The sequence below is a fragment of the Pipra filicauda genome, unplaced genomic scaffold (genome assembly GCF_003945595.2).
Source record: "Pipra filicauda isolate LSUMZ 115617 unplaced genomic scaffold, ASM394559v2 scaffold315_size853536_pilon, whole genome shotgun sequence".
Lineage (NCBI taxonomy): Eukaryota > Metazoa > Chordata > Aves > Passeriformes > Pipridae > Pipra > Pipra filicauda.
The window spans coordinates 717765-745154 of record NW_024104438.1 but is presented as its reverse complement, the minus strand read 5'-3'; the positions used below and the strand labels follow the sequence as shown (position 1 = coordinate 745154).

General features: G+C 44.2%; 2 protein-coding genes across 3 annotated transcripts in view; one reads left to right on the top strand and one right to left on the bottom strand.

Moving 5' to 3' along the window:
• Positions 1-246: 246 nt before the first annotated feature.
• MRPL35 (mitochondrial ribosomal protein L35) lies at positions 247-3102 on the top strand. Its single transcript, XM_027722824.2, has 4 exons — positions 247-292; positions 380-542; positions 2348-2492; positions 2734-3102. Exons 1-4 carry the CDS (start codon positions 262-264, stop codon positions 2920-2922), a joined length of 528 nt encoding a protein of 175 aa, XP_027578625.2. The 5' UTR covers positions 247-261; the 3' UTR covers positions 2923-3102.
• A 793-nt stretch (positions 3103-3895) lies between these two features.
• Positions 3896-27390, bottom strand: part of REEP1 (receptor accessory protein 1) — a 69163-nt gene continuing 45668 nt past the window's right edge. Inside the window, exons 6-9 of one of the 2 annotated variants that reach the window (XM_027722812.2) lie at positions 25864-26032; positions 17358-17393; positions 9153-9292; positions 3896-7737 (exon numbers count right to left, since the gene is read on the bottom strand). In XM_027722812.2, the coding sequence (XP_027578613.1) occupies positions 7666-7737; positions 9153-9292; positions 17358-17393; positions 25864-26032 (417 nt within the window). In that variant the 3' untranslated portion in view covers positions 3896-7665. The remainder of the gene's footprint in view (positions 7738-9152; positions 9293-17357; positions 17394-25863; positions 26033-27390) is intronic. The other variant, XM_039383551.1, reaches the window with a different exon arrangement.

Sequence of the window (27390 nt, the reverse complement as noted above, 5' to 3'; positions counted from 1 at the left end):
GACACTTTTTAGTAGAGACTTTTACGAGACATTTTAGTAACAGGCTTAAAAACGGGGAAGGGGGGGGGGGGGGGGGGCCAGGACAATACAACGTTAACCTCCACCACTGCTCGAGATTAATTTGAGAGTGTGGTGGGGACACTTTAGACCCCCGCGGCTGTGCGGGGCCCTGGGTGCGGGAGGAGCCCGGCGCGGTCCCTCAGCAGCCCCGGCACTGCCTGTGGGCGGTCCCGGCGCGGCCCCGCCCGGCGCAGCGCGGCCATGGCGGCGGCGGCTCGGGGCGCGGTGTCGGGTCGGTGTCGGTGCAGGGCGGTGTCGGGTTCGGGGGTGCGTGTGTCTTGTCACAGTTCGTGCTGAAGGTCTCTCCGTGTCCCCCCAGGGATCCTGCGGCGCTGGGCGCCCCGGGCGCTCCCGCTCTCCGCCCTCCCCGCCAGGTGTGTCGGGCACGGACCGGCCCCGGCCCCGCTCCGGGCCCCGCTCTGGGCACCGCGGCCGCTCGGAGGGAACCGGCCCCAGACAGCGGCACCCTCGGTGCTCAGCAGGTACCGGCTGCACGGGTTGTCCCTCCTGCAAAATATCCACTTAAAATTAGTTCTATGTGTATATCTGGGGCAATTTTTTAATATATATATATATGTGTATATATATGTGTATATATATATGTATATATATGTATATATATATGTATATATGTGTATATATATGGATATATATATATATGGATATATATGTGTATATATATGGATATATATATATGGATATATATGTGTGTGTATATCTATATATGTGCGTATATGTATGTGTATATATACACTTCTACATATTTATATATACTTTTATATTTTTATATATGCTTTTATATTTTTATGTATGCCTTTATATTTTTATATGTATATATGTATGTGTATATATGTATGCATATGTATATGCGTGTATATATATGTGTACATATGTATGTATATATATATACATTTTACATATTTATATATAGTTTTATACATTTATGTATGCTTTTGTGTATTTTTATTATCTTTATGCATTTCAACATCTATTTTTAGATAGAAAATATTTTTATTTCTGTATTTTAATATATATATAAAATTTTACTTATCTATTTCAATATATATAAATTACATATTTAAGTATTTAAAATGTTTTACCTATTTGCATATGAACTATTTCAAACATATTTATGACCTATTACTTTAAATGGATAGGTAAAAATATGTTTAAATATATATATATTTGTATATATATTATATATACTTATATACAATATACTATTTTATATAAAAATATAATGCGATACATTCATATGTATTATATATAATATACATTGTATGTATTCTCTTAATGTATTAATATTTCCTCATTTATATTTTTAGTATTAATATATTCTGTTATATATATTTATATAAAAGAGTATGTAATATATATATTACATATATATTATATTGAAACACCTCTCTATATATGAATATAATGAAATCATAGAACATTTAGGTTCGAAAAGACCTTTAAGATCATGAAGTCCAGCCATTAACCCAGCACTGCCAAGGCTGCCACTAACCCATGTCCCCAAGTGCCACATCTACATGTCTTTGAAATGTCTCCAGGGATGGAGACTCCACCACTGCCCTGGGCAGCCTCTTCCAATGCTTGACAACCCTTTCAATGAAGAGATTTTCCCTGATATCCAACCTGAACCTCTCCTGGCACAAATTGGGGCTATTTTCTCTTGTCTTATTGCTTGTTACTTGGGAGAAGGGACTGACCCCAACCTGCATATACGTACTTCTGCCTGAGACACTCGGGCACCTTTGCACTCAGCAGCAGGTCTGTGTTAGCCCCAAGCTTCCCCCTCCTGTACCATTAATGCTTGAAGCAGGAGGTAAAATGAGACATACTCTGCAGCCCAATTTACAATTAGTCTTGTAATCACTGCTGTTTCTTCTGCTGAGGGCTGGACTGGATGATCTCCAGAGGCCCCTTCCAACCTGAACTATTCTGTGATTTATGTTCTGAAAGAAATTTCTGAATCCCAGTAACAGCTGAATGTTTGTGCTTGAGTGTATGACTGCTTTTAGTAGATTAAAAAAAAAAAAAAAGGTGTTCTGTGTGGAACAATAACTTTGAGTTGAATTTTAGCAAGACTCCAGCCCTGCAGTTACTGTTCCTCAGTCATCAGGTGCTGTGCTGTAATGTTAGATGAATCCTTGTTAACCTTCATGCAAGCCACAGCCCCTTCTGATCTCTCTTTATGTGAAAAGCGCAGTGATTACTTTTAGAAAAAGATGTTTCATTCCTGTTTTATTTTTCCCCTGTTTTGGGGTTGTTTTTTCTTTAGTGTCACACCTCTACTTCCAAGTATACTCCAGCAGCCAGCGAGGACTCTCACCTACTACGGCCTACGGAAGGGGAAGAGGAAAAGCGTGAAAGCCGTTGTCAAAAGGTTCCTCCGGCTGCACAATGGCCTCTGGGTTAGGAGAAAGGTGAGACTTTTTTGGGTAGTACGAACCTGTTCTTTACAGTCAGTGTAAAGTCTAATTGTTTTCCTTCCCTTGGAGGGCAGTGGCTGGTATGGAAGTTAAAAAAGCTCTGTAGAGAGACTCCCATTTGCCTGAAAGCGAGAGATTTATCGTGCTGTGCTGAGCAGTGTGGCTGTGTGGGTGTATTTGCAGTGACCTACTTAAAAACTTGGTTTTTTTCTCTACGTGTGTTTTCTTCTGGCAGGCTGGTTACAAGAAGAAACTGTGGAAGAAGTCGGCTTCCCAGAAGAAGCGTCTGAGGGAGTTCGTGCTGTGCAACAGAACACAGTGTAAACTCCTGGATAAAATGACCACTTCCTTCTGGAAAAGGAGGAACTGGTACGTTGACGATCCCTACCAGAAATATCAGGATCGCACGAATCTTCAGGTGTAGAAACCTCAGGTTGGTTTTTGCCCCTCTCTAGGAAGGAGGGAGTGGTTGTGTGCCATGGTCTGAATGTTGGAACATAAATGTCCAATGCCTGTAACTTTTCTAAATAAACATGTGCATATCATGTGAGTGGAATTATGGGAATCAATGCCCAAAATAAAGGAATATCCAATATTCTCTTCAGCTGTGGTCTGTGTTTTACTTAGCAAAGGTCAGGCTGGTCACCTGTGTGTTCTGATTTTTGGTGGTTTCCTGTGATTGTGTGTAACATTAAAAGTAAATCAACATATTTAAATTTTTTGAAGAAATATTTTTAAATAATCCCAGGATCTTTTTTGCTGTGTCCATACTGGATGGTGTCTCACTAAATGGAGTCTCCTGGGGGAAGAGGAGAAAGGAGAGCAGGGTCCATCTCAGCATTGTTGCCTGTCATGATACTAGATAAACTTGCCATGTGTCCATGCTACTAGAAGAGCATAGAAAGAAAAGCTCAAACCCCAGAGTTTCATGGCTACATGCAGTTTTTGTAACTCATTTTAAAATGCACTGGCCACCAAATTTCATTACAGGACTCACATTTTGTGTCCTGTGTAGGCTTTTGAGTAGCAGAATATATTCTTTGGGTCCTGCACGACATCCTCAAGCGGGCAAATATGAGTATTTTCTTGTTTATTCTTTCTTTAAGCCTAACTACACCTCAGACTTCATATTCCTGGTCACATATAAATGGAACAAACCCAAGGGTTTATTAGAGGGTCCTTTTGGAGTGTGCAGATAAACTAGACTGGTTTTGCTACAGGATACATCAGAGATTTACTTGCAGAAAGCGTATGAAAAGCATTTGCTTCAAAACACTGACTGATAATTAAACCATTATTGAGCAGACAGTCCCTGGTTATCAGCCCCAGAGCTGCCTGTGTAGCAAGAGGTGGTTTGCTGTACAAGGCTGTAGCATTTCAATGAATTCACTAATTACTCAGAGTGTTCAGTAGCTGTATTTTGTTCTTTTTCCAGTTCATAATACAGAAAGTTCTGGAGGACATGCAGCACTTAGTGAATACATCTATATACAGTCAGCCAGAATCGAGATAAAAATAATACAGCGATCAAAGGAATTTTTCTGGCCTGCCAGATACATTGAACAGACTAAAGATGTTTTGTTTTTGTTTTTTTTTTAATAAAGAAAAGATTAAGACTTTATTCAAGATGTATATCAAGCAGTATAACAAAACCAGCAAAACATCAACCTTTGGAATACTGTTGTCCTTGTGAGGCATCAAGTGTGTACCACTGCATCACAGACCTTTTCTACCCATCACAGGAAAGAAAATCACACCAAGTGCACAATTAATGAGCCTTAAATAGTTTGTCTAAACGCAAATCCCAACGCAGTGTTCTCTGCTAGTTCAAATACGGTGCTGGATGCAAAAAGGGGACCCGAAACTAACAGCAAAAAGGAGACTGTGGGTAACGAGCATTCGGTCACGAGGGTTCATCACGACATGGGGATGCGTCAGAGAGCAGCCAGGGGCAGCAGGTTGTTTACAGGAGGAGCATCATCTCTCTCCAAGCAGCTTTTTCCCCTCCTGGCAGGAATAAATTACCTGATTCCTTCTGTGCTGGGTTTGCACTTCTATAATTTAGGTTAGTGTGGGATTCATTCCAGGGTGACAGGAACACACGAGAAGTGTGCCTTGTGTTGGATGTGATCCCAATTCAGCAGCTGGCAACCGCTGGAGCTGCGCTGACACTGGCCCCCGTGGCAGGAGAGGAGGCACTGAGGGCTGCACTGGGCTGCTCTGAGCTTATTCTCTTCATAACTAAGAGGATTTATGGCAAATTGGTGAGGTAATTCACAGGCCTGTTTACCACAGACCATCTTCAGATGCACTTTCCTTCCCCTCAGCCTCAATTTTACGTGCTCAAAATAATGCGCATTTCACTGGAGCCTTGAGCTGGGCAAAGGCTGTTTCCATGGGCTGGCCTCTTCTCTTCAGGATTCCACTCTCTCGGCCCTCCCTGAGACACCAGGAGGTGCCTGCCTGCCCTACAGGACTGATGGTAGGGCCCAGCTGCCTGAAAGGTCCCAAAACTGGGCTGGTTTTACCTAACCCAGATCTGTTGCTATTTTAAACCATCTGATGAAAGCTTGCTTGATTTTAGGAGGAGAGATCTGGAAGTTGTCAGCTGGCCTGCACCCTCAGAGCTGGAGCTGGGAGGGAGCTAAGAACTGCTGCCCCCTTCCATCCATCCATCCATCCATCCATCCATCCATCCATCCATCCATCCATCCCTGCGTCCTCTCCTTGCCGGGTCCTGCACACCCGGATGTGCCAGGAGGGGTCAGCAGCAGCGCAGGAAGGCGACTCGCCGGAATTGGGCTTGTTCCTTGGCAGAGGATCCAGAGAAAAACTGGAACAAAAGACTTCACTGGTGTTGTTTATTCTCGTAGCCAACGGGTGAAATGACAGACTTGGGGAAAGACCTGTAAACAACCTGTGTGAGGAAGGTGAGGAATCAAAAGCAAGTGGCCGTTCTCGTCTGTACAGAACACTAGAGCACAAGTGCACGTGGTCAGGCATTGACATGTCTGTCTGTCTATACACAAATATACAGCTCCGCTGATAAACTGATACATTTTTGCCAGAGATATGAAAAGGTTTATTTTTCTCATTTATACAGTGAATGTTTTGAGAGATATAAGGCAACTCCCTTGTCAACATTTCACCTCAGCACTTAAGAAATGCTAAACAGTCAAGTTTACAGTAAAACAGCAGATTAGACGCACATTTAATAGTTTTAGTGAGAATCAATGTTAATACAGTGTGTCTGAGATTAGAACTTGTCAGATGTTTTGCAGCTCTATGTTGTTGGGGTTATTTGGCATAATTGAGTGCAAACTTGTCAGCTTCTTTTTTTATCTTACAGCAGCCCATTGCATAGCAGGGAAACATGGCTTGCTTGCAACAGGATTTTATTTTCTGCTAACAGTGCAGGCAGTTTTTCTATTTATTTTTAATGTTTGCCAAAAGAAATCAAATAAACTCTAAAGCTGCTTAAAAACAAAATACACAAGCTTAGCTCCTCAAAGCTTTTGCTGAGTATCTTCCAAGGATTGACTCTTCTGTAACTGCTATTTAGACAGCTTTGTTGGTTTACTTTTTGAAGAATTTTTCCTTCTTGCACATTGCAAAATATGACTGAATCAGCACATGTAAAGGAAACAAAATTCTCAGGTAATGAGGCCAAATACTGTGGCAGACACAGGAAATACCTGCTTGCTTTTTCCATTTCCCAGCCAGGTCAGATACACATTTGTGTGTGCATGTAATTAGTTTCTTCCTTTCTTCCCCACATGTGTAGGAAGCTGTGGGGAAGACCTCAGGGACCCATTGGACAAGAAAGGTTTCAAAGGCCACTTCAGAGTTCTCTCTGAGCCTGACACACTCCATCCTGGGCTGCAACACCTGACCTACATGAGCAGTGTTCACCACGGAGCCCGTGTGCTGATCCACTGGTGATGGCACGTCCTAACATAATGCTAAATGTTTTTCTAGTCTATGTGACAGGTTCAAGAGCAAACACAAAGGGCCACGTAATTAAATTATGTGTGAATCTCACATGCTTAATACTCACAAGAGACACCAACTTGAAGCACAAATACACAAACCCTACCACGTCTTCCTCTTCCTTTTATATGTCTCATTTATATATGGATACAAATACACCACTCCATCTGGTTCTCGTGGTTCTAACCAAACTCCATGCTACAGGAGAAACTCCAGGCTTTAAAAACCAGCTCAGACCCAGCGCCCTCCTCTGCTCGTGCAAGCAGAACAGCAGCCCCTCACCAGGAGAGCAGAGTGCTGGGAATGGCACTGTTGCAGCAGGGGAGAAAGGTTTGTTTTCCCCTGGAAATGCATCACTGAAGCAATTCTAACTTCTGTGGCTGCAGCTGGCACATGCCTGGCTTGCTCACACTTTAAAACTGGCAGTAGAACATTGGCCACAAGCAGTGGGATCTAGTTCTTCTACCCGCCATTGTTTTCCACAAAATACTCTCCTGGCTCAGGCTGATCAAAATTAAGACTCCTCCTTCATTAAATCGTTGAAACTATTTATTTTCTCTTGCACATCTCTTCCTCATCCTCTGTAAGTGGTTCTGTCTCTATGGGTTTAGCACAATGATTTTCTCAGAACACGTGATTTACTTGCAGAAACAGAATCGCAGTTGCAGCTCAGCTTTCGCTAACGAATCTTGGACATTTTGTACAGTCAAAGTACTTTGACATTTGTTACATCGTTCACAGTCTTGAGGAGGAAGGGAGGAAAGAGAAATCCACAGGTTCTGCAAATCCACTTCATCAATGATAAAGCCATAAATAAATACACTGTCAATGTATCATCGTGAGTAACTGATTATTGTTGTTTCTGCTGTGCATTCACAGAGCAAGAGCTATGCAGACACAAATGAAATCACGAAGGTACAGCGTGGGTGGGGGCACACTCTGCAAACCAAACCAGGACCCCTCACCTGCAGGTGCCAGACTGTCCTACCCAGGTCACGGACCAACAGGAGCAGCGTGGCACAGAGGGATATGGAGAGGGGAGAGAGAAAGGCCATGTCTACAACGCTGGACATCAAAGCACATCCATCCCACTGCTGTTTCCTACATTATTAACGAGTAGCTCTTTAAGGCAGAAGAGAGACATTCTGTGGATCTTGGTGCTATTGGTTCATTGCACTCACATTGTTTCAGTGGCAGAGGATGAGGTACTTTTCTTCCTGAAGCGAGGTCTAAGGGTCCTAGGCGGTGCCTGTGGAAAAGCAAGACAAAACTTCAGTGGCATAATAGGAAAACCTATTTTCTTTCCTTACAACTCACCCATCTTTGAGGGACCCCTGCGGCAAAGATCCCATTCCAGGCATGAAGCAATGGAGAAGCAGATCTTGGCCCTGAGGATCATTCATGAACAACCAGCTGAGGACTAACCCCTGTTGTAGCCCTTTACTCAGGTTACACCGACACCTTCCCCTCTGGTGCTCGGTTAGAGGTGTGGCTAAGGATTGCTAATAACACAACAGTTGAAAGAGCCAGGTCAAACTGGTGCCATGTACAGCAGCTCACGGGTCAGGATATCCAACTGGTGGCAGGGAGCCAGCTCTGGTGTCTCATAGTGCATCCTGCACTGTCCAACCCATCTGCAGCACCTCAGAGGGCACAGCTCATGGGCGTTACAAAGCTGAAGGGGTCCCCAAGGTGAAACACCTGTAATTCTCTGAAAGCAGAACTCTTAAAAATCAGCCCCTTGCTTGGGAGAGAGGCCAGACACAATCCACAGAAATTATTTTAGAAAGCAACTATTGGAATTCTGCCTTGCAGTCAGCTGACAAAGAGAGCTTTAACAAGAAGGAGCCCTGAATGCCCAGGAGGAGGCAGACTAACTCCATGGAATTGTTTACTGTGATTAACCCTGTTCTCCACACTGAGACAGAAAGTAGTTAGACTAGCAAACAAACAAAAGAAAAACCCTAATCTGCAGTGCCTACTTCTCTCAAAAGAGTGTGTCTTGCAAGCTTCACAACAAGAAACAGTTACCGGGTGTTGTAAAGGAGCACGAATTCTCAGCGTGGAGCTCTGTCACAGCACCAGGTAACACTGCAAGGCCTGGTAGGCTCTTTACTCCATTTACATAAATATCCAAAGCCTTGTTTTCTTTAACAGCATCAATCTATTTACCTGTAAGGCTCTGAAAGGATCCTACCATTCAAAAGCGAGGACTCTGTCATTTCTATTTTATAGGACTTTCAAACCCAAGACTGTGCCATGTTTCTGCATTCCCACAATGCAGCAAGGTATAAATATTCATATAGATAAGGAACTGCAGCACTGTGAGGTTTTATTTAGACCCCACCTAAATCTCCTTTTTTTCTAGTTTGACCATAAAACAAAGTAGTTTCTGGCCCCCAGAGGTAGGACAATCCATTAGAAGGGATTGCAACTGCTGACCAAACCCTGTATAACTAATTTTTCTACAGGCACAAATTCAGACTCCTTTAAGGAAAACCACACATGGAAAAAAATTGAGCAAACCCACAGCAAGACCCACCCTCGGAAAAAACCAGAAATGTATTGCTTGGACTGTGTGGGTTTAGACCAAAGAGAGATATTTGTTCAGTTGAAGGTTCAAGGAATGTCATAGAAGGAGAAGCCTAGACAATATGGAAGTACCTCAAGGGGTTGATCCTTCTTTTTGGGCCTTTTGTTCATGGATGCAAAATCATTCTCTTCATCATCTGAGAACACTGAACCTTTTGTTTCACAGTTTGTCTCAGGCGGCTTCTCATACCTATTGTCCACACCTATTTCACCTATTTAACATGGCCATTTACAGTCTAAATGTGAAGACAAAGGATGGAGAGATCAGTGATGGTTTGATTCACAGGCTGCCAAATGTCACCTCACTGCAAAGCCATGCATCTCCCAGGGATTAATTCGCAGAAGGTTCACACACACACTCTAGTAATAGCAGCTCTGGGGTTAGAAACCAAAACATTCTTGTTTACAAACCCACTATAAGCTCTGTTTTTATTATTTTACATAGAATTGAGACTAAATTCACAGTCCCTGATGTTTGGGAGGTTGATTCTAGAAAGAGAGGGTTTTTTTGTTTGGCTCAGGGATAAACAAAATAGCTGATTTCTTGAATTGCTGACTCCATCCATAGCTTCTGCACATTTACTGCTTCCAGGAGGAGTATCCTCTAGAAGACTCCAAATGGGTGTTGAAGCCCTCCAGATGGCACAGAAAGCTGCCTGGGATGCAGAAACACGAAGCACAGAAGCACTAACACACTTGAAGCTGAGAGATCTCAAGGCAAGCACCCAGTCTAAGATTCACCAGAAGCTTCACCAGGCATGGAATGGACCCTCAGCAAGTGGGTGTGTTGCTGCAAGATCAGAGCAGGGAAAAGTCTCTCTTCTGTCACTCTGAAGTAGATGTAAATGTGACAGAGCATTAATTCCACTGATAGATCTGAAGGCAGATTATTGCCCCATGACTACACACCTAGTTGGTTTTATCCTTGGACCTTACGGCATGATCTTTGTGGGACTGGTCACACTCCACAACAAAATTAATCTGCTGCTTTTAAATCCAGACAGTGGAATGAGACAGCATTTTTAACGAACAATCCAAAGCAAGAGAATAAGAGGAAACCCAACATGACCAAGCTTCCTGCATCTCCACAGTTTCTTACCAGCAGGGCTGGAGCTTTCCGAGGCGGCTTTTTTCATTCCAAAACATGTCAGGACTGGAAGTGTTTGCTGTGTAGATGGCACTAATCACAATTACTGGGTCTATATTTTGACTGTTGCATGAACACACATAGATATAATGTTCTGTGCTTCTTGTCTCACCCTGACTGCAAGAGTCTGCTGGACCAAAGACTAAAGCCCAAAGACTGAAACCAAAGAGGATTCTTAAACATCGAATACTTATTAATCCATTTTGATTCTTAAAGCCCAAAAGAACTGAATTCCCCAACTGGTCATTCAGTTGGGTAACAGAGAGACAGAGGAAAGTGATTTGGCTACAGCAACACCACCAGTCACAAGCAGGTCACTGGGGCTCCCTCCAGTGCCAAACTGAAGTCTGCAATTAATCTTCTCAGCCCACAGGATGCAGCTGCTGCTGGAGACGGTGGTCTGTGCACACCATCCTCTGCCCACTGACCCTGTGTTTCTACCCCTTTATCACCATGTGCATGGGCAGGGTGGAAGACACCAACAGAGGTCTCCATGAAGAGCTGGAAGTTGATTTTTTTCCCAGCTGTACTTAAGAAGTTGACAGTCATGTTGCAGAGAGGCCAGGGGTAATACTGAATTGTTTTTCTTCTATGTGTGACTGCTGTGTGAAGATTACACCGTGGGGAGAGTTAAATGCTCTCTAGACCACAGGGCAAAACAGTACAGGAATGTTTTATTTTACTATTTTATCTCTCCACTTGGGAAGTGAGCTACTCGGAAGCAGCCTAGCTTAGGCCATCTTGGATGTGGAAGCTGGTCATTGTTGCCTCTCTATGCCAAAAAAAGAAGGAGACAAGTTTAGTAAAAGTGGTTCAGAATTTCTTTCGACGACCTCACTGAGGTTTGCACAGTGGCACACCACCACACCTCCAGCCACGTGCCACTGTGAGGGGACCAGGGCTTTCCCCAGGGAAAAAGGACTTTGAATGGGACAGGATGGAGATGTGTTGGAGAACCAGTGTTCAGGGACTAGAGTGATGAGACACTGGCAGCTGAGGCTGAGAGCAGATGGGATCAGGAAAATGTGCCCTGTTCCCCTTCTCTTGCAGCCACTGTGCTGCAAAAGGAGACAGAAGCAGCTGTCAGCCCTGATAACACTCCCATGTTTTTTCAGCATACATTACTTCCTTACTTATTGTTCTCTCTCTTGATTTGGGTGCTGGGCAAAAAAGATATCCAGGCAGCTCTGCCATCCGTGTCATCTGTATCCACTGTAGGCACAACCTCCTGCAGGCTCTTTCATCTCTTTCATTCTTCCCATCAGCCTGAGCGTCACATCCATGTCCTGGAGCTGCTTCCATGAAGACCAAGAGGAGAGCTCAGCCTCCAAGCTGGCACATATTGCTTTGATCTCTGCACCTGAAAGGTCTGACACCCTCTTCCCTGCTCCACCTCACTGTGAATGAGGCACTGCAAACCAGCCAAATGGGAACCAGTTTTGCTTCAGCCTCACTGAACTGGAAAAGGGAAGAAGCAGGGCTATCCCAGGCCTTTCCACTACATTTCTGACCATTGATGACAGCAGACCTGGAATACATAGGGCATGTTCCTTAAGACCCGGGACAAGAAGGGAGGATTCCCTGCGCACCCTGCCTCTGGAAGGACATCTGTATTCTGGGCAATCCCAACCTTGTATTGATCTGGGGTGCCAGACATTGTCCCACGTTTATGGAAGTGTTACGCTGTTGTGGAACTGGAGAGAACTCATCTCTGAAGGGAGGCTGCTGTGTGAGCCAACTCTGAAGTTGTTTATTTTTTGTGACTAGGGTCATGACATGACAAAAAAGTAATTTTCTGACATCAAGAGAGTGAGCTCTCTGCAGGAGAAAATGTAAAGCAGGGGATTAACCAGAATAATAAACACACGTGTGAGGCATTGGTGAGAAAGGAGATGGAGGCGTAAAGTGAATGGATGGGTTCTGGGACACCAAAGTTTGTTACTGGAGAAGGTAAAGACTGAGGAGCAAAACGTGTTGTCAGGACTGGCACGTGCTTCTTGAGGACAGCACTTGGCCTTGAGTGACCTCCTGAGTGTTTCTAAGAGACACCTTTAGGATCTGAGACTGTGGGGCCTCAGGTCACTATCAGATGTCCACAAAGTAGCAGAGCCAGCAGTGTGTGCTGCTCTAGGGAAGCAGCCAACAGCCCCAGGGACTGTGCCACAGCCAGGAGGTGGCTGTGTAAAAACATGGATCACACACCAGACCTTCGCCCTGGATCTCTCTGGGAGACACTCTCTCCCATCTCAGGGCAGGCTGTGCTTCAGGTGTCTCCACACCTTTGGGTGGAGGGGCTGGATTGCTGCAGAAATGGGAAATGGGCTTGTGTGCCAGGACTAAAGGGCCTCTGGCAAACACCTTTTTAGCACCCAGACCAGACTACGCTCCTCTCTCCACTAAGGCAAGACAGAATCTGACTATAAACAGTCTAAGGAAATGGACCCCTTAATTCCAGTTCCTATCATATCTTAATTCCTCCAAAGGGCACTGATACAGCACAGTATTTGCCACATTGTGTGGGAAGTCCTGAAACTGGGCACATTTCAAGTTAAAGTAGAAATTCGAGTGTTCTGAGAGTTGGGATCTAAGCTGTTAAATGTACCACAGGGAACAACCAAGCACGGACAGGTGAATGTAGGGCCAGGTCATCATCATCTTTAATCTTGTGATTAAACAAGGGCTAAGAAATCTCACTTGCAATGCTCTTTCTACAGTAACTACTGGGATTCAGTAGTGGGATTCAGCAATCACTTTGATTCAGACTCTGGTCCGTGCTGCTGTGAAAATCCAGAGTAACTCCTATGGATTTTCATGGGTACAACAGAGATCAGGACCTGGCCCACTCTAACTACAGGTGACCAAGTTAATTGGATCTAGACCCTCTGAAAAATCTGGATACTTAAATACAGTTACAGTAGGAATCAGGCAACTTTGAGAGAAATTGGACCTCCCCTTATTTTGCTGGGCACAATACTTCTTCCTCCCATCGCTGTAATTCCTCAGGAGCAATGGGGAAAACCACAGTCACAGACTACACAAGACAAGAGCAAGGTATTGTATTATTGTAATGGAAGGTAAGGTCACTCCAAAGTTAAGCCTTTCCAGGGGATAATTCACATAAAGAGGTTTGCACACCAAGTAAAAAGCCAGGGAAAACAGATATTTATTATACGATGGCCATCAGCTTCTTTCCCCTGCAACAAAGATAAATTCACCATCATTTCCAAAAGACATTGTCCCAAGTCCTGTACTTCCCCAGCAGTTTCCATTGCCAAACCAAGAAGTTAGGAAGGAGCAGGCAACTCCACCAGCACACACTGCCCAAGAGCCACAAAACAGAGGCAGACATCCTTTCCAAAGCTGGAGTCAAATGCAACCAAAGCAAACAAGTCTAATCACATCAACAAAGTCATCCGTTAATGAAAACACATCCCACAAATGAGTAAGTTGTTAAATGCTAGTCTATTCCAAACACCTCAGAAGAAAATTCATGCAATCTGTAACACTTACATCAGAGTCCCATAATATTTACATAGAGAAAAGGAAAGAATAAACTGTTAGAGGAAAACATTTGGGTGCAGAGGGGGAAGGAACATTGTTTCAGAACACAGAAACATTCATCTTTGCTTTTATCATATCTGTGGCTCAGCTGGAGCTTATTAAACAACAATTAATATTTTAACTTTCTGTTGGTAAAACATAAACGTACTTAAAGAACCTACTGATTTTTGATGAAATTTTTTTCTTCCCTGAAATAACTAAAATAAGTATTAAACTCTTTTTAAAGAGAAACTCCCAAATTGCCATTCAGAAGTACCAGTGCAAAGTAATGCAAATCAGCCCTGTAAAAATTTGATTCAGTATTTAGTAAAGGGAAATTTTAAGGAGAAAATGCCTACAGCAACAGAAAGTTGTTGTTTGTTCTTTAAGTTCAATAAGAGAAAGGTTAAAAAAAAAATTCCCCTAATGAGAGCTGGAAGCAAAACTGGCTAAGAACAAAAATTAAACCACCCACAGCATTTAATTGAATTAGTTTAGAGATGTATGATCAGCCCCCTTGACACAAAGCCAATTAGTGTTTTTAGAGCACTTTCCACTGTAATAACTCATGTGCAGTTTGCACCCTACCACAAAGGGGTTGGTTACAGCTAATAGACCCATAAGGTGATTTGTTTAAAACACTAATGTCCATCAAGGTGCTCACTGAGCTGTGCTCCTGGTTGTGTGTGATCTGTCACCTCATGGAGCACAACCTTGCAGTGCACACCCAAAACCAGTCCTGTTAATCACTAATGTCCTTGCACATCTCTTACCCCGCCTAAGGCTCCTGACCAGCATTTGAGTATTAAATGCCTCCTCATATACTTGCAGCCCCAAAAGTTCTCCTGATATACAGCTGATTCTTCAATTCCTGCTAGATATATTTACTGTCTGCAAGGATTAAAATTGTTCCTCCCTCTCACCATGCCCCAGGTCTTCGCAACAGCAGCTGAGAGACGTTAGTTGAGAGAATACCACCACACATAATATTTGTTACTTCTTAAATGCCAGTCCCAAGCGAGATTGTTTAATATTGACCAGCATTAAGCATTTGCCAGGCACTGCCAAAAGATAAACAGATATCCCTGGAGATTTTCACTCTGTCCTCTCTGAAAAGAGCTCTTACATAATTATACCGTTGCTCCTGAACACTGCAGCCTGATTTTCTACAGAACACAGAGGGGATAAATCAGAAACTTGTGTAAAGACCTGGAAGGAGTTTCACCAGCAAAGTTCTGCCACTGAACTGGAGCAAGAGGAGCTGGCACAGGAGCTGTCAGGAAGATGTTCTTGAGTAAATCTGGTGGAACACACTTGTATTTGGTGAAGCTGCCCAGGGCAAAGGAGGAACGTCCTGAATTGTGTCAATGCTCTGTCATGTGCAGACTGTGAGGCCAGTGGGAGTGATCCAACTGGGCTGGAAAAGGATCTCCTGTGAGATCTCCAGCACAGAGAAGCCACCACTGCTGACAGGGACAGACCTGCTCCAGCTCAGGGGTGCTCAGGCTGTGCTCAGCCTGGCCTTCAGGCTCCACAGAAATGCACGCTCCATGGCACCTGCAGGTCACATCCTCATGAAACCTCCTCTCAGGATGTCATCTAGGGAGTGGAATGCTCAGACTTTTGCTCCACCAGCCTGTGCTCTCCTAAGAGCTGTGGGGCTTTCTGTGAGTCAGAAACAATTGAGTTCCACCTGCCAGAGCATTAAGGCAACTGCTCCTGCCAAAAAGGCTCTAAACCAGCCTTTAATACTCCTCCTTGAGGTAAGGCTTGACTGTCTGCCCATTTAGATTATAAACTCTTTGGAAATGAGAACTGTTGAGAACTGAGACTCTGAGACCGGCTACAAAAAAGTTTGCGCCAAGGAAAGATGAGTGCCAATAGCTCAGGGCAACTTAGCCCCAGCTAAACAAATTCAGATTCTTTCTTCCCCCAGCTTTTCATGGCATTGAAAAATGTTCACATGACGTAGTCAGCTCTCCAAGCTACCAAAGCTGCATTTACAAAGGAGCACTTTAACGGCAGGCCACTGTCTGAGAGTGCATTAATGCATCTATTGCCTTGGAGACAGAGAAAGGGCGGCCTGCGGAGACAGAATGAACCCTCTATGAGATAGAGCCTCAGCACATCCCTATTGACATGGTCTAAGGGACTGGATTATGTTGGAGAGGGGGGTGGGAATAGTAAGACAAGCCACTCTGAAAGACAGGGCATGCAATTTCAACCAGATCAGCATGACTTTGGGTCCAATTTGTAAACATATTGGACTGATCGCTGCTTTAGCATCATTAAATGACTTTCCTAAGATTAACTCATGACTATTAAGCCCATAAGGATTTAGTGATTTTTTTATAAATAACACTTCTAAGTCAAATCCATAAAATTGGTTTAGGCTAAAATTAGAAGGGTGCTAATAAAATTCCCTGTGAATACGAGTGTTTCATAATTCCTTAAACAGACACCACCTTAAACAGGCCTCGTTGCCCTGCACAGTGGCACACTCACACAGAAAAGGACAGCAGGGAGGGTGACAAATCAAACATGAGGGTGATTTGCCACCTATGCAGGGTGCAAGGAGACTGGGATCACCAGCCCCCAAGCACTGGTGCTGCACAGGGCTGTGGCACCAGGTGCAAGGCAGTGGGATGGCACAGACGGCTGCAGCACAGCACAGTGGCAGCACTGTGATCCTCTAGTCCCTCTGCTGCCATCCCCAGGTTGATTGGTGTGCAAAAATTAACAAAAAGCACATGAGATGAGAAGAAAAGGAGTTACAAAGGTCTTTTGCCTCCACCAACATGAGACACTGCCAGTCTGGATTTCTTTTTTCTCTCAGACAAGCTGCTTGGCAGCACCATCCTCTGGCATGCCCAAATTGGAGGTCTCCCACTCCTTTCATCTGCCACAGGGACAAAATGCAGAAGTGACACGTCTCGGCTCTTAGCAACCAAACTAACTGGCACAGCACTGAAAGGACCACCAGCAGCTAAACCATTCACTGCATTCCTATGTTTGTAAACACAATAAACGCTGGGGACAGTGGGGACATTTTTCAAAAATGGTTGTAGTGTAGACTGGAACAGGGAGAGTCTGTTCAACCCTGTCTTGTCATGCCCAAGTCTGCTACTGGGCTTTGCTACATACTCTGCTTATCCCAAATACAAATGTCCTCTCCACCAAGAGAAACACGTGCCAGCCCCTAGGGAACAGAGCAAAACAGGGCTGGGACTGAGGAGGGTTTGCTCTTGCTGCGTTCCCAGTGGGTTTACACTAGCACTGGGAGACACATGGCAGAGGAGTTACACTGCACAGCAAGGACATGGCACATCCTCTAGAAGAGAAAGGAATGAAGTTTTTCTCCAGAGAAACATTTCCCAGCCTTGGGTAACAGAGGTCAGTACGGTGAGAAGCACTGCAGCACTTGCCATCAGCACACACACAGCTGCCAAACCCTGGCCTTCCCCGGTGTTTGTTTCCCTGGTGTTAGGAAACCCAGTGAGCAAGAGCGGTGGGAGCAAGCCAGGCTGGGTAACGCAGCCATGCCCAAAAGGGATGCATGGATACCAGGGCACAGGAAATCCAGCACTCACCTCTGAGGAGTCGGCACACCGAGCAACACGTGCACACTGAAAGAGGAGCTGAGTGTTAGGAACTCATCGGGCTAAGCCACTGACTCCCAGAAAACACTTGGCATCATTTGGAAGGGGGACTTCAAGGCCCTCGTGTGCACTGTCTCCACTGATAACATGGAGCACAGACTCATCCCAGGCTGTGTCCCTCATGGATGTTAAGGATGGGACGAAGTACAGCTCCCTGGCTGTGCTCTCAGACCACTAAGCAGAAATAACTCCTGACTGGAGGGACCTGGGAGTGTGGGTAAGAAATGGGTAACACAGTGCAAAAGGCTGTAGGATAATAAACATGGGGTGGGCTTGTTTTGCTACGTGCCTGGATTTTTTTTCAGTACATTTAGACTTCTGGTATAAGTCTGGCTGCTGCAGCCATTCACACAGCTTCTAAGGATCAGATCCCTGATCTTCCTAAATCAGGAAGGTCCTGCAGCAATTAAGATCTTGGTGGAATTGCCATAAGAGTGAAAACAACCAAGGGAATTGCACTGCACCCTTCAGTGCAAATTCAGGTGATTCATAGCTGTTCATGAAAGTGTGAACTTTACAACTTCATCTTGGGGACACCTTATGTTCCAGGAAACAGCCTAGAAATAATTTCCAGTTGGAGCCTTTCAATTTAATGCTCACACTGGCATCAGTGACTCCATATAAAAAAAGCTTTTGAAGAAGAAAAAGGGTTGAGCCCTGTGTGATTTTTTGTTGTGATTATACTGCACTGTAGACACTGGAAGTTTTTCCATAGTTTCACAGTCATTTTAAACCAGCACAAACCAGAGCTGCTGTTGAGAAGAGACATCCCACTGCACCTCACACTCTGGCCTCCACCTTCCTTGTCCCTTTACTGATTGATGTCTGAGCTGCTGCTCTCTCCTGGCTTGAGGATCTGACCCAGGTCAAGAGCAACCTGGAAGCAAGGAACAACATTTAACTTGAACCAGCTCCCTGACTGGGGCCAATATGTAAAGATAAAATTTGAACGTGTCCACAGGAAAGGCCAGTATGGGCCAAAAGCAAACAGATGGGTCACACCCTTTCAATGAAACTGCTGCCTCACACTGGCTGGATGCTACTGTGAAACTATGGGCTTCCTCAACCAACCTTATGAGATCTGCTGTGGGTTCAGCCTCTGATTTTAGACAGAAGGGAGCTGATCACAGATTTATGACAGTTCATTCTGTGAGAGCTCAGACAAGACATGCATAGGGGTTGTTCTCACACACCTTTCTGGTTTGTGGTGACTGAACTAACCAGACTCGTCCTGACTGTTGATGTTCCTCCACCTTTGTTCTGTCCTGAAAAGCCTTTGGTTCTTCAGTGCAAAATCAAGAAACAGCCTTGACTGTCTCCTGCTCAGAGGAATGGAGAGTGTCAGAAAGCACACTGCCCATTTCTGCTTAGAAATCATTCCAGATGAGAATGATCTCAGCCTGGGGAGAGCTTAAGCAGAAAGGACAGTCGGTCTGGGCAATACAGAGGGTGGTTCCACTGCTTGTGATCCTCTGGCCCAGGCAGCATCACCTCTGGACACTGATGGTCCTGTGATGCAACACAAATTAAGGCAATACTGTAAGATTAAGAAATGCAAAAGCCCCTCACTGTTAATAAGGACATGTCTGTGATTGTTACTGGACATTCGCCAGAACAACAAAACTGCCTTGAAAAATACATGGAAATATTGTTCTGGAGTTTCCAGTTTTCCGTAACAATGAGTAGCCACATGACATTTACAGTCCCCAAAGGAAAGGGGCAGTTCTGCCTGTGGAAAAAGCACAGGTTGGAACAGGCACTGAAGCTAAAATATGACATTTTATCATCAGGGTGACAGGACACTAAGTCAAGAAATGCTGAACTAAGAGCAAAGCAAAGATCAGATGAAGAGGTGGTGGGCCTGCTGCATGGAGGGAGGGGATCATTGTGTTTCCTTGGTGTGTGTCAAAGGAAGGTGTGCACACACTTCCCGGGAGCAGTGGTGATGACTCATGGAATGTACTTTTGGGGGGGTTGGCAGCCACTTCCAAATCATGGCAAAAGCAGCCTCTGCCCCTTCATGTCATCCAGGTGTGATGAGGAGGAGAAGGGTCTTTCTGTGGGATGAGTGTGAATACACCTGAGCAGCTGGAGCCCGCTATGTGCTGAGCAGATCCACACCTGTGGAAGGACTATCCTCACAGCAGGACTGCTCAATGTACAGGCACCACTGCAAGGCACCAAAGACAGCAAAAGGTAAAGGTAAAAAAAAGCAGGAAAAGGTAGAGGAAAAGGAACAATTCCCCTTGTCTCAAAGGCAGCTCTTGCATATTTTATTTTTTGGCCTCATAAGACACTCTTCAGCAGGCAAAAATAAACCTACTGCTGTGTCTGCATGAGGTTGTTACTGAGTGTCAAGCTCTTCACATGGTACTTTGTTTCAAGAGATTCACAGTCACAAATCCGTCTAAACCAGCACCATTCACATTATAAAAATAACAACAGTGGAAATGAAACAAGCCGAGCAGTTATTTAATGCAGAGTGCAGCATGGTCCTGCTGCCAGCTTTTGGCCAAAGCCCACCGGTGTCAGCAGAGCCTTTACATGTGTTTCAGTGGGCTTAGAAACACGCCCAAGAGATGTGAAACCAGATCCTGAACTGCTCCTGATGCTCACAGGAGGACTGGGGGGTTACACATCAACAGACCTGAGTTTCAGCAGCCTTCTCTGTGCAGGGAAGACAACAGACCTCTCTCTCTGTCCCCCATCTTTCCAACTCACTTTCTTTCAGATATCACATCTGCTCTTAAACACCGTCACGCAACAGGATTGGAACCAGCAACACCAAATTCCACACCAGATCTGGCCGTGTTTCCATGTCTCAGGAAACGGGACCCATCTAAACTCCTGTAACCTCATTCTAAGGAGCCCTCTCTTGTTTTTACCTCACTGCTCTAAGGGAGGGTGTGCTTCCACACACCATTTGTTCAGCAGCAAAGCTGGCTTGAGGAGCTTCCAGCTCCTGGCCTCTTGATCTTATGTCTCCCAAAACATCTTGGAGGCTCCCAATAAGGCAGATTAGCAAATTGGTCTGAGCTAAAAATAATCCCTCAAAAATAGCACAAGAAGTACTTTTAATCTGGATCAAACTCAGGATTTCTTCCTCAGTTCACAGCTCTCTACTACTGGACAGCTTGACTGGTCAGAGCTGGGCTGTTCCTTCACCTTATCACAAGGCTGCTGTTCTCTCTCTGATGTGACTGTCGAGAAAACTGAGCCTTTTACATCCCTGACAGACATATCAAAACATAACAAAAGGGAGTTATACAAGCAGTCCCTTATGCAATTTGTGTTTGTACCCTCCCACCAAACACTGTGACTCCTGCAGGAATGAGTGATGCTCATGCACACTCCTGGGCACAGGAATGCCAGTCCCAAAGCAAAAAGGGTTACAACTGCTACAGCAGTGCTTGGCTTTTCCACCTGTAAGGTTGGCTGTGGTCTAGCAATGCCCCTTCCTTAGGCAAATCCCATGTGCAGCAACACTCCTCAACACATTCAGTCAAAATAACATTTTTGGGTTCCTGTTCCTGCCATAGTTACTGATCAGTTGTAAATTCAGGCAGTGACCTTGAGAGCTGCAGTTGTAGATGTTGGAAAACATCCTTATCACCAAGAGATCACAGAATCACAGCATGGCGTGGGTTGGAAGGGACCTTAAAGATCATCTAGCTCCACCTCCCTGCCATGGGCAGGGACACCTTCCACTACACCAGGTTGCTCGAAGCCTCATCCAAGCTGGCTTTGGACACTTCCAGGGATACTGGGCATCAGGTGCAACCTGAAGCCCCTCTGATAATACAATGATAAATATAGTAATAACAATAATAACATAAGATCCAAAGAAACCTTCTTCAGCCCAAAAGAGTGCCTGAAGAAAGGGACCACCACAGCACAAAGCCACCACTTCCAGGTGGTGACCCAAGTGGGGTCAGCTCTCAGCATCCTACACACAGGTCCCATATGATGACAGGGTTTTAGCTTTTATTGGTTGATTTAGTTAACATGCTTTTTTATACTGAGACATTATTGTTCCAGCTATACCTTAATTCTAATCATAAGCATCTCCACAGCCTTGAGGAGTTTGAGAGCTCTGATCAAAAAGGGTTGGTGGTTTCCACTTGCTTTTCCTTCCCGAGTGCTTCATCTCAAAATTCCATAATAGCAGGGGCTGTTACCCCTTAGAAATCGAGCTATGCTGTCTTGTCAGTCAAAGAAAACACACTGGGTAAGAACAGAGCTCTGTGTTCTTCATTATAACCATAACCTTTAACTCAAGCCCTCAGCTAATTCTCTTAATTAGTGTGGTCACAAAGAGATCAACGAGCAGGCACAATTCTAGCTGGCAGCAGCCAAGGACAATTAACATAAGCCTTCTTTGAATCATATAAAACTTTAGTTTTTGTTTGGGGAATCATTAATCTCCTATTTTAAGGTTTCTCTTGGCAACACTGGGAATAAAACACTCACAAAAGGCAAGGACGTTTCCTTTTTTGTCGGATTTTTTTTTAATGCTGCTAACATAACTTGTGGATTTGCCGTGGAAGTAGGACAGAAGTTAAAAAAAGAGGGAAACACTTCTAACCAGCAAAAAACCCTCAAAAAAAAATCTAAGTCGGCTTTGGGTGCCAGGTTGCTGATGTAAGAGGTAATTGAGCATCAGGAGAACAGAGGTGCAGCACAGGTTCTGTTATTCTTAGGACAAGTTGGTTATTTAAACTGTGAACTGATACAGTGAGTGGTGAGTGAAAACTTCTCCTTATCAACGGTAATTGGTAGATACTGCAGATAAAATGCCCTATTTCTGGAATGCACTACTGATACCCTGCTCCCGGGTAACTACAGTGCATGGATGGAACTCTCCTGCTGGCAGTCGGTCACAACTGGTGTTCCCCAGGGCTTGGTACTGGGGCCAGTTCTGTTTAGGATCTTTATTCATGACCTGGACAAGGAGACCAAGTCAGTTTGCAGATGACACCAAGCTGGGTGGCAGTGTTGGTCTGCTGGGCAGCAGGAAGGCTCTGCAGAGGGATCTGGACAGGCTGGATTGATGGGTTGAAGCCAACGGACTGAAGTTCAAAAAGGTCAAGTGCTGTGTCCTGCACTTGGGTCACAACAATGCCCTGCAGCACTACAGGCTGGGGGAAGAGGGGCTGGAGCAGCTGAGGGAGCTGGGGGTGTTTAGCCTGGAGAAAAAGGAGGCTCAGGGGGAATGTTATCGCTCTCTACAACTACCTGAAAGGTTGTAGCCGGGTGGGGGATCAGTCTCTTCTCCCAGGGTACAAGCAAAAAGAAACCAAGAGAAGAGAAAAGGGAGCAGCAGTTTTGCCTGTTCCCAGGGGCACGTAGCTCATTTTTGTTTAACATGAGAAAGAACTTCTTTATGTTTAGGGTGGCAGAGCACTGGAACAGGCTGTCAAGGGCGGTTGTGGAGTCTCCCTCTCTGGAGACATTGAAAACTCACCTGGATGTGCTCCTGTGTAACCTGCTTTAGGTGACCCTGCCTTTATCATAGAATCATAGACTGGTTTGGGTTGGAAGGCACCTTAAATATCATCTCATTCCAAACCCCTGCCATGGGCAGGGACCTTTCCAAGTACAGGAAAGCCACATAAATCTTGTAAGGTATTGACCTTAAAATACACAAATATCTACCATCACATGGCTTTCAAGACCTGGCCATGGAAAATACAATTCCTTCTCTTTTACAAACCAAGGAGCAAAGATACCAGTGTCATACCAGTGTTTTGCAATACAGCAGGTTGTGGACTGTGTCCTAACTCAGTCTTGCATCCTAACCACCACACTGTTTCTGCAGACACAGGATCTGCTCCTTCAAGCCTTCCCCAAAAGTCTCCATAAAGCAGGATTTCTACTCTGAGCAAGGCTGCAATGTCTGCAGCCCCAGACAGGCTCTCTATTAATGTTTCTAAAGTTGATTTTTGTATCACAGCTACTGCTGCTGGGCTTTCCAACAGCTGGTTAGAAAGACCTTTTACAAGAAAGGTGACGTCTTTGGCTGAGTCACCCTCATGTCAAACACACAGTCTGGGGTATTTTTGCTGACTCCATCTGATGTCAGACTGACTATGTCCCACTGTCTCTAAAGTAGGAAAAAAAGAGGAGGCTAATGTTTCTGTGAGGGAGTGGGGACTGCTGACAGGAACATCTGTGGCATCTGAAGGCTTTGAGACAGGAGAAAGAGCTGTGTGGCAGCTGTTCTGTAGCGACAGCTCATGCACACACTCATATATGTATATGTTACAAATATATATAGCACACTTAATAGGCAGAGGCAAATTCTGTCTGCCCCTTGCTTATGTGCAACTCTCCAACTAAACAAATATGAAAGGTGCAGTGATAGAACTGTGTCTGGGCTTGGTGTGCCTAGAGCAGTGTCATCTCACACGAACACAGTCCTCAAGATGTGACAGTTTGGCTGACAGATCACATTCTTACACACACACACACAATAGTTGTGACTCTGATCAATTCACCCCTCTGGACATTCTGACTATGCACAAAATTGTATCCATGAAACAGCAGAAGGACTGGAGAGATGAGGACCACATCTTTGACTTAATACGATTCAAAGTGAGAGCAAAGCTGGAGTCTTCCACACAGCACGATACTACCACCTGCAAGTGGAATCATCCTCCAGAGGTGTCTGTCCCTATCTTTGCAGGTAGAGAATTAGGGAACTCAATGAAATCACTAAGTGAGATGGGACAGATGGAGGTCTCAGAAGATTTTGCAAATTTGTGCAGTTTTCATTAGAAGAAAAAAAATCAAAATCTCGAATTACTTGGATCCCAAATTTGTGATCAACACTAGGCTCAGTTTGAAAAGTTCATGAACAATTTTTCAGAGATTCATTCTGAGAGATCCTTGTACAGTGTTGATATGAAACCAGACCAAAATAAAGCACTTTTGTGTGTTGAGACAAGGGTTTGTGGCCAGGTGAGCCGACCAGGTGAGCTGTCTTAAGAGCAAAACTACAAAGGCTGTTCTACACAACATGGAATTAAGTTAACTAAATTATGCTTTCTTTATGACACCAGTTATTTTGTTCTAAATATGTGACTCTTCTAAGAGTTCTATATTCTGTGTGTGAACACTTTATTTTTGGATTCATTACTTCAAGAGAAGTGCATACAAGACCTTACAATAAAGATGAGAATAAAACCACTGGGCAACAACATTAGCTATTTCAATTTACCTGTAAAGAAAATCTATTCAACAGATAATGTTAAAAAAAAATAGAGAAGTCTGTGAGCTATAATCCTCAGAATTTGCAGAGGGCTTGATGGATACTCTTTAAGAAGGATAAGACAAGACATTTCTAATACGTTCCAAAACTAAAGCAAACTAGAAGGGGCAGCAACTACACGGACTTGAACGTTTGCACAGACCTCAAAACACACAAGCTGAAACTGCTGAATTGCCAACATATGTTTCACAAGCTACCAAGTGCAACTTTCCATGGCTTCTCATCACAGCAGTCAAATTGTGTGATCTTTGGTGGTGTGTGGGAATCCCAGAAGCCATCTGGAACCACCTGCTTGGGATAACCCTCTATGTCTCAACTTTTGAGATCTAATCTGCAAAGCTATCTCCAATTAAATGTTTTGGATTTGGACTCACAAAGATTTCTTTAACCAAGCTTGAAATATTCTTTTATAACTTAATCCTCAGGAATGGATCTTATTCACACCATGTTTCTTCCCTTTGTTCTTTCAGAATTTGAAAACAAACCATTGCCCCTCAGAGACACATTTTTTCCATACCAGTGCTTATGTAGTCAGCCTTTGTATCATAAAGAGCTGTCAGATCTTGGTCTCTGCTCCTAGGAGTGCTTTATATGGGTTTTATTTCTCAGTAGGCTTCATCACTGATAAAATTTCTGGAACCACAACTGTTCAGTGTTGGAACAGCTACTGTACAGTTTAGGAGGAGTATAAGTGGGCCTCATTCAAACCAGATATCCATTAGAACTCACATTTATGTTTAGATGACACAGGGCAGAGAGACTGTATCACCATATGGGGTCTTTGATGATAATAATGACCTTGTCCACTACTGTACGTTGTTATCCCTTCTTTTTGCACTTCCATTAGCCCCTCTCATGGAAAGCCCAGCACACCTTGCAGCCCCCAGACCAGAGCCCAGCTTTCCAGCTCAGTTTGCAAGGACTGAGTCTGGCTCCCTTGCATGCCCAAGTCCCATCCTTGGTACCAGCCAGGAATAGCAACCACCAAACGATGATCCTGTTTTGCCTCTTATGTTCCAAGAGTCTCGACAGCATGTCTGTGTCCTGTGAATTCTGGTATGTGCTGCCTGCAGTGTCTGTTTCTGTCTGTTCCTGCCAACGGCATGACCTCATTGAACGGTGTGATATTCCAGACAACACAACACTGAAAATAACACTGGCACTTACCTGAGCTGCCAGTGCCTTCTGATGCACTTCTGGATGGTTTTGGGAGGCTCTGTTTGCTACTTGTTCGTACGGTGACCGAGGCAGGAACAGTGCTGCTGCTGTCTCCGCGGATCGTCGACAGATCCTGCATGCTAAAGCTCCGTAGTCTCTCAGACAGGGCTCCCTGTCCCTGGTTGAACAAGCAAGTAAATAACACAGAGTTAGACTCAACAGCGTACTTTGAGCCTTTTTTCTCCCTTGCTCATTGAAATCCATCAGAACAATAGGAAGACAAAAAAACTGCCCAGTCCAGTAACCTAGAGAGGACAAAAATGAGTTGTTAAAAGCATCATTTCCCTCTCTTTGTTCTTCCTTTTGGAGTGATTCTGTGGTGAGCATCTCTGAATCTTCAGTGTAGTCATTTGGTCTTAGAGCAGCCTTGGCCATGTGCAAAGGAGCAGGATGTTGTTGTATCTTTCTAGCAGGTACTTTTCTCCATCAGAATCTGAGTCAAAGAACTGCTTTGCTTCAGAATCACAATGAAATGGCCTGCATCAAAATTACTCCCTTTTAAAGTTAGACATCTCTCTAATGTTATTCACCCAGCTGTTCTCAGCCATACACAATATTTTCAGGGCACAGAAAATTTGAAATTTTAAAGCAATAAAAAGATATTGCTATATGCAAAGAAATATTCCAGTGCTTTTTTTCCATGCGGCTTAAGGAAGAAGTAAAGTAGCACAATATTTTTCTTTCTTTTTATACTAGTTCTCAATCAGGCAACAAACATATTCCTTGGTGAAAGGAATGTAACTGTTCTTTGTAAAGGATAGGATGGTTAGAAGACATCTTTCATTAAAACTACATCCCATCAAAAAGCTGACTTTAAGTATTCTGTGACCCTCATACTACACCACTGCCATAAAGTAGGAACACCAGAAAATTCAATCCATACAGAATCATAGAATTTTTAAGGTTATAAAAGGCCTTTAAGCTACCTCAAGTGACATTCAGAATACAAATCGCTTAACTAATAAAAAATACATTTAGGTTTTAACAAGTTGTTGAGGGAGGAGGATCTGAAAGATACCTCACGGCATACAGTCTTGAAAAAAAATACTGAAATTACCACATAGAGCCTGATTCTAAGGCACATAGAAAGGACTCATCCTGACCATCTACAGTCAAAGGCAAAACTGGACACATTCCTTGCTAAAGCTGTTAGGCAACACTACCTGTCCCCTATTGCACTGACACTGATCCACTGGGAAGGCAATGCATTAATTTACCTACTGACTTACCAACACCCCTTCAGAAATTTCCAATATGCAGTAATGGAAAATCAGTGCCTCAATCCCATATAAATTCTTTAGCACATTACTTCTAGGGAGCATAAATAGACAAGGCACCAGGTGCTTACAACTACAGCCACTGGGACAGTCTGCACTTTCTACGTTCAAGGAAACTGGCAGACCAGTAATCTCCCAACTTTTCGGCCTGAAGCTTTTTGTACAAGAAAAATGGGTTGAAACTCCCTTCTCACCTCCA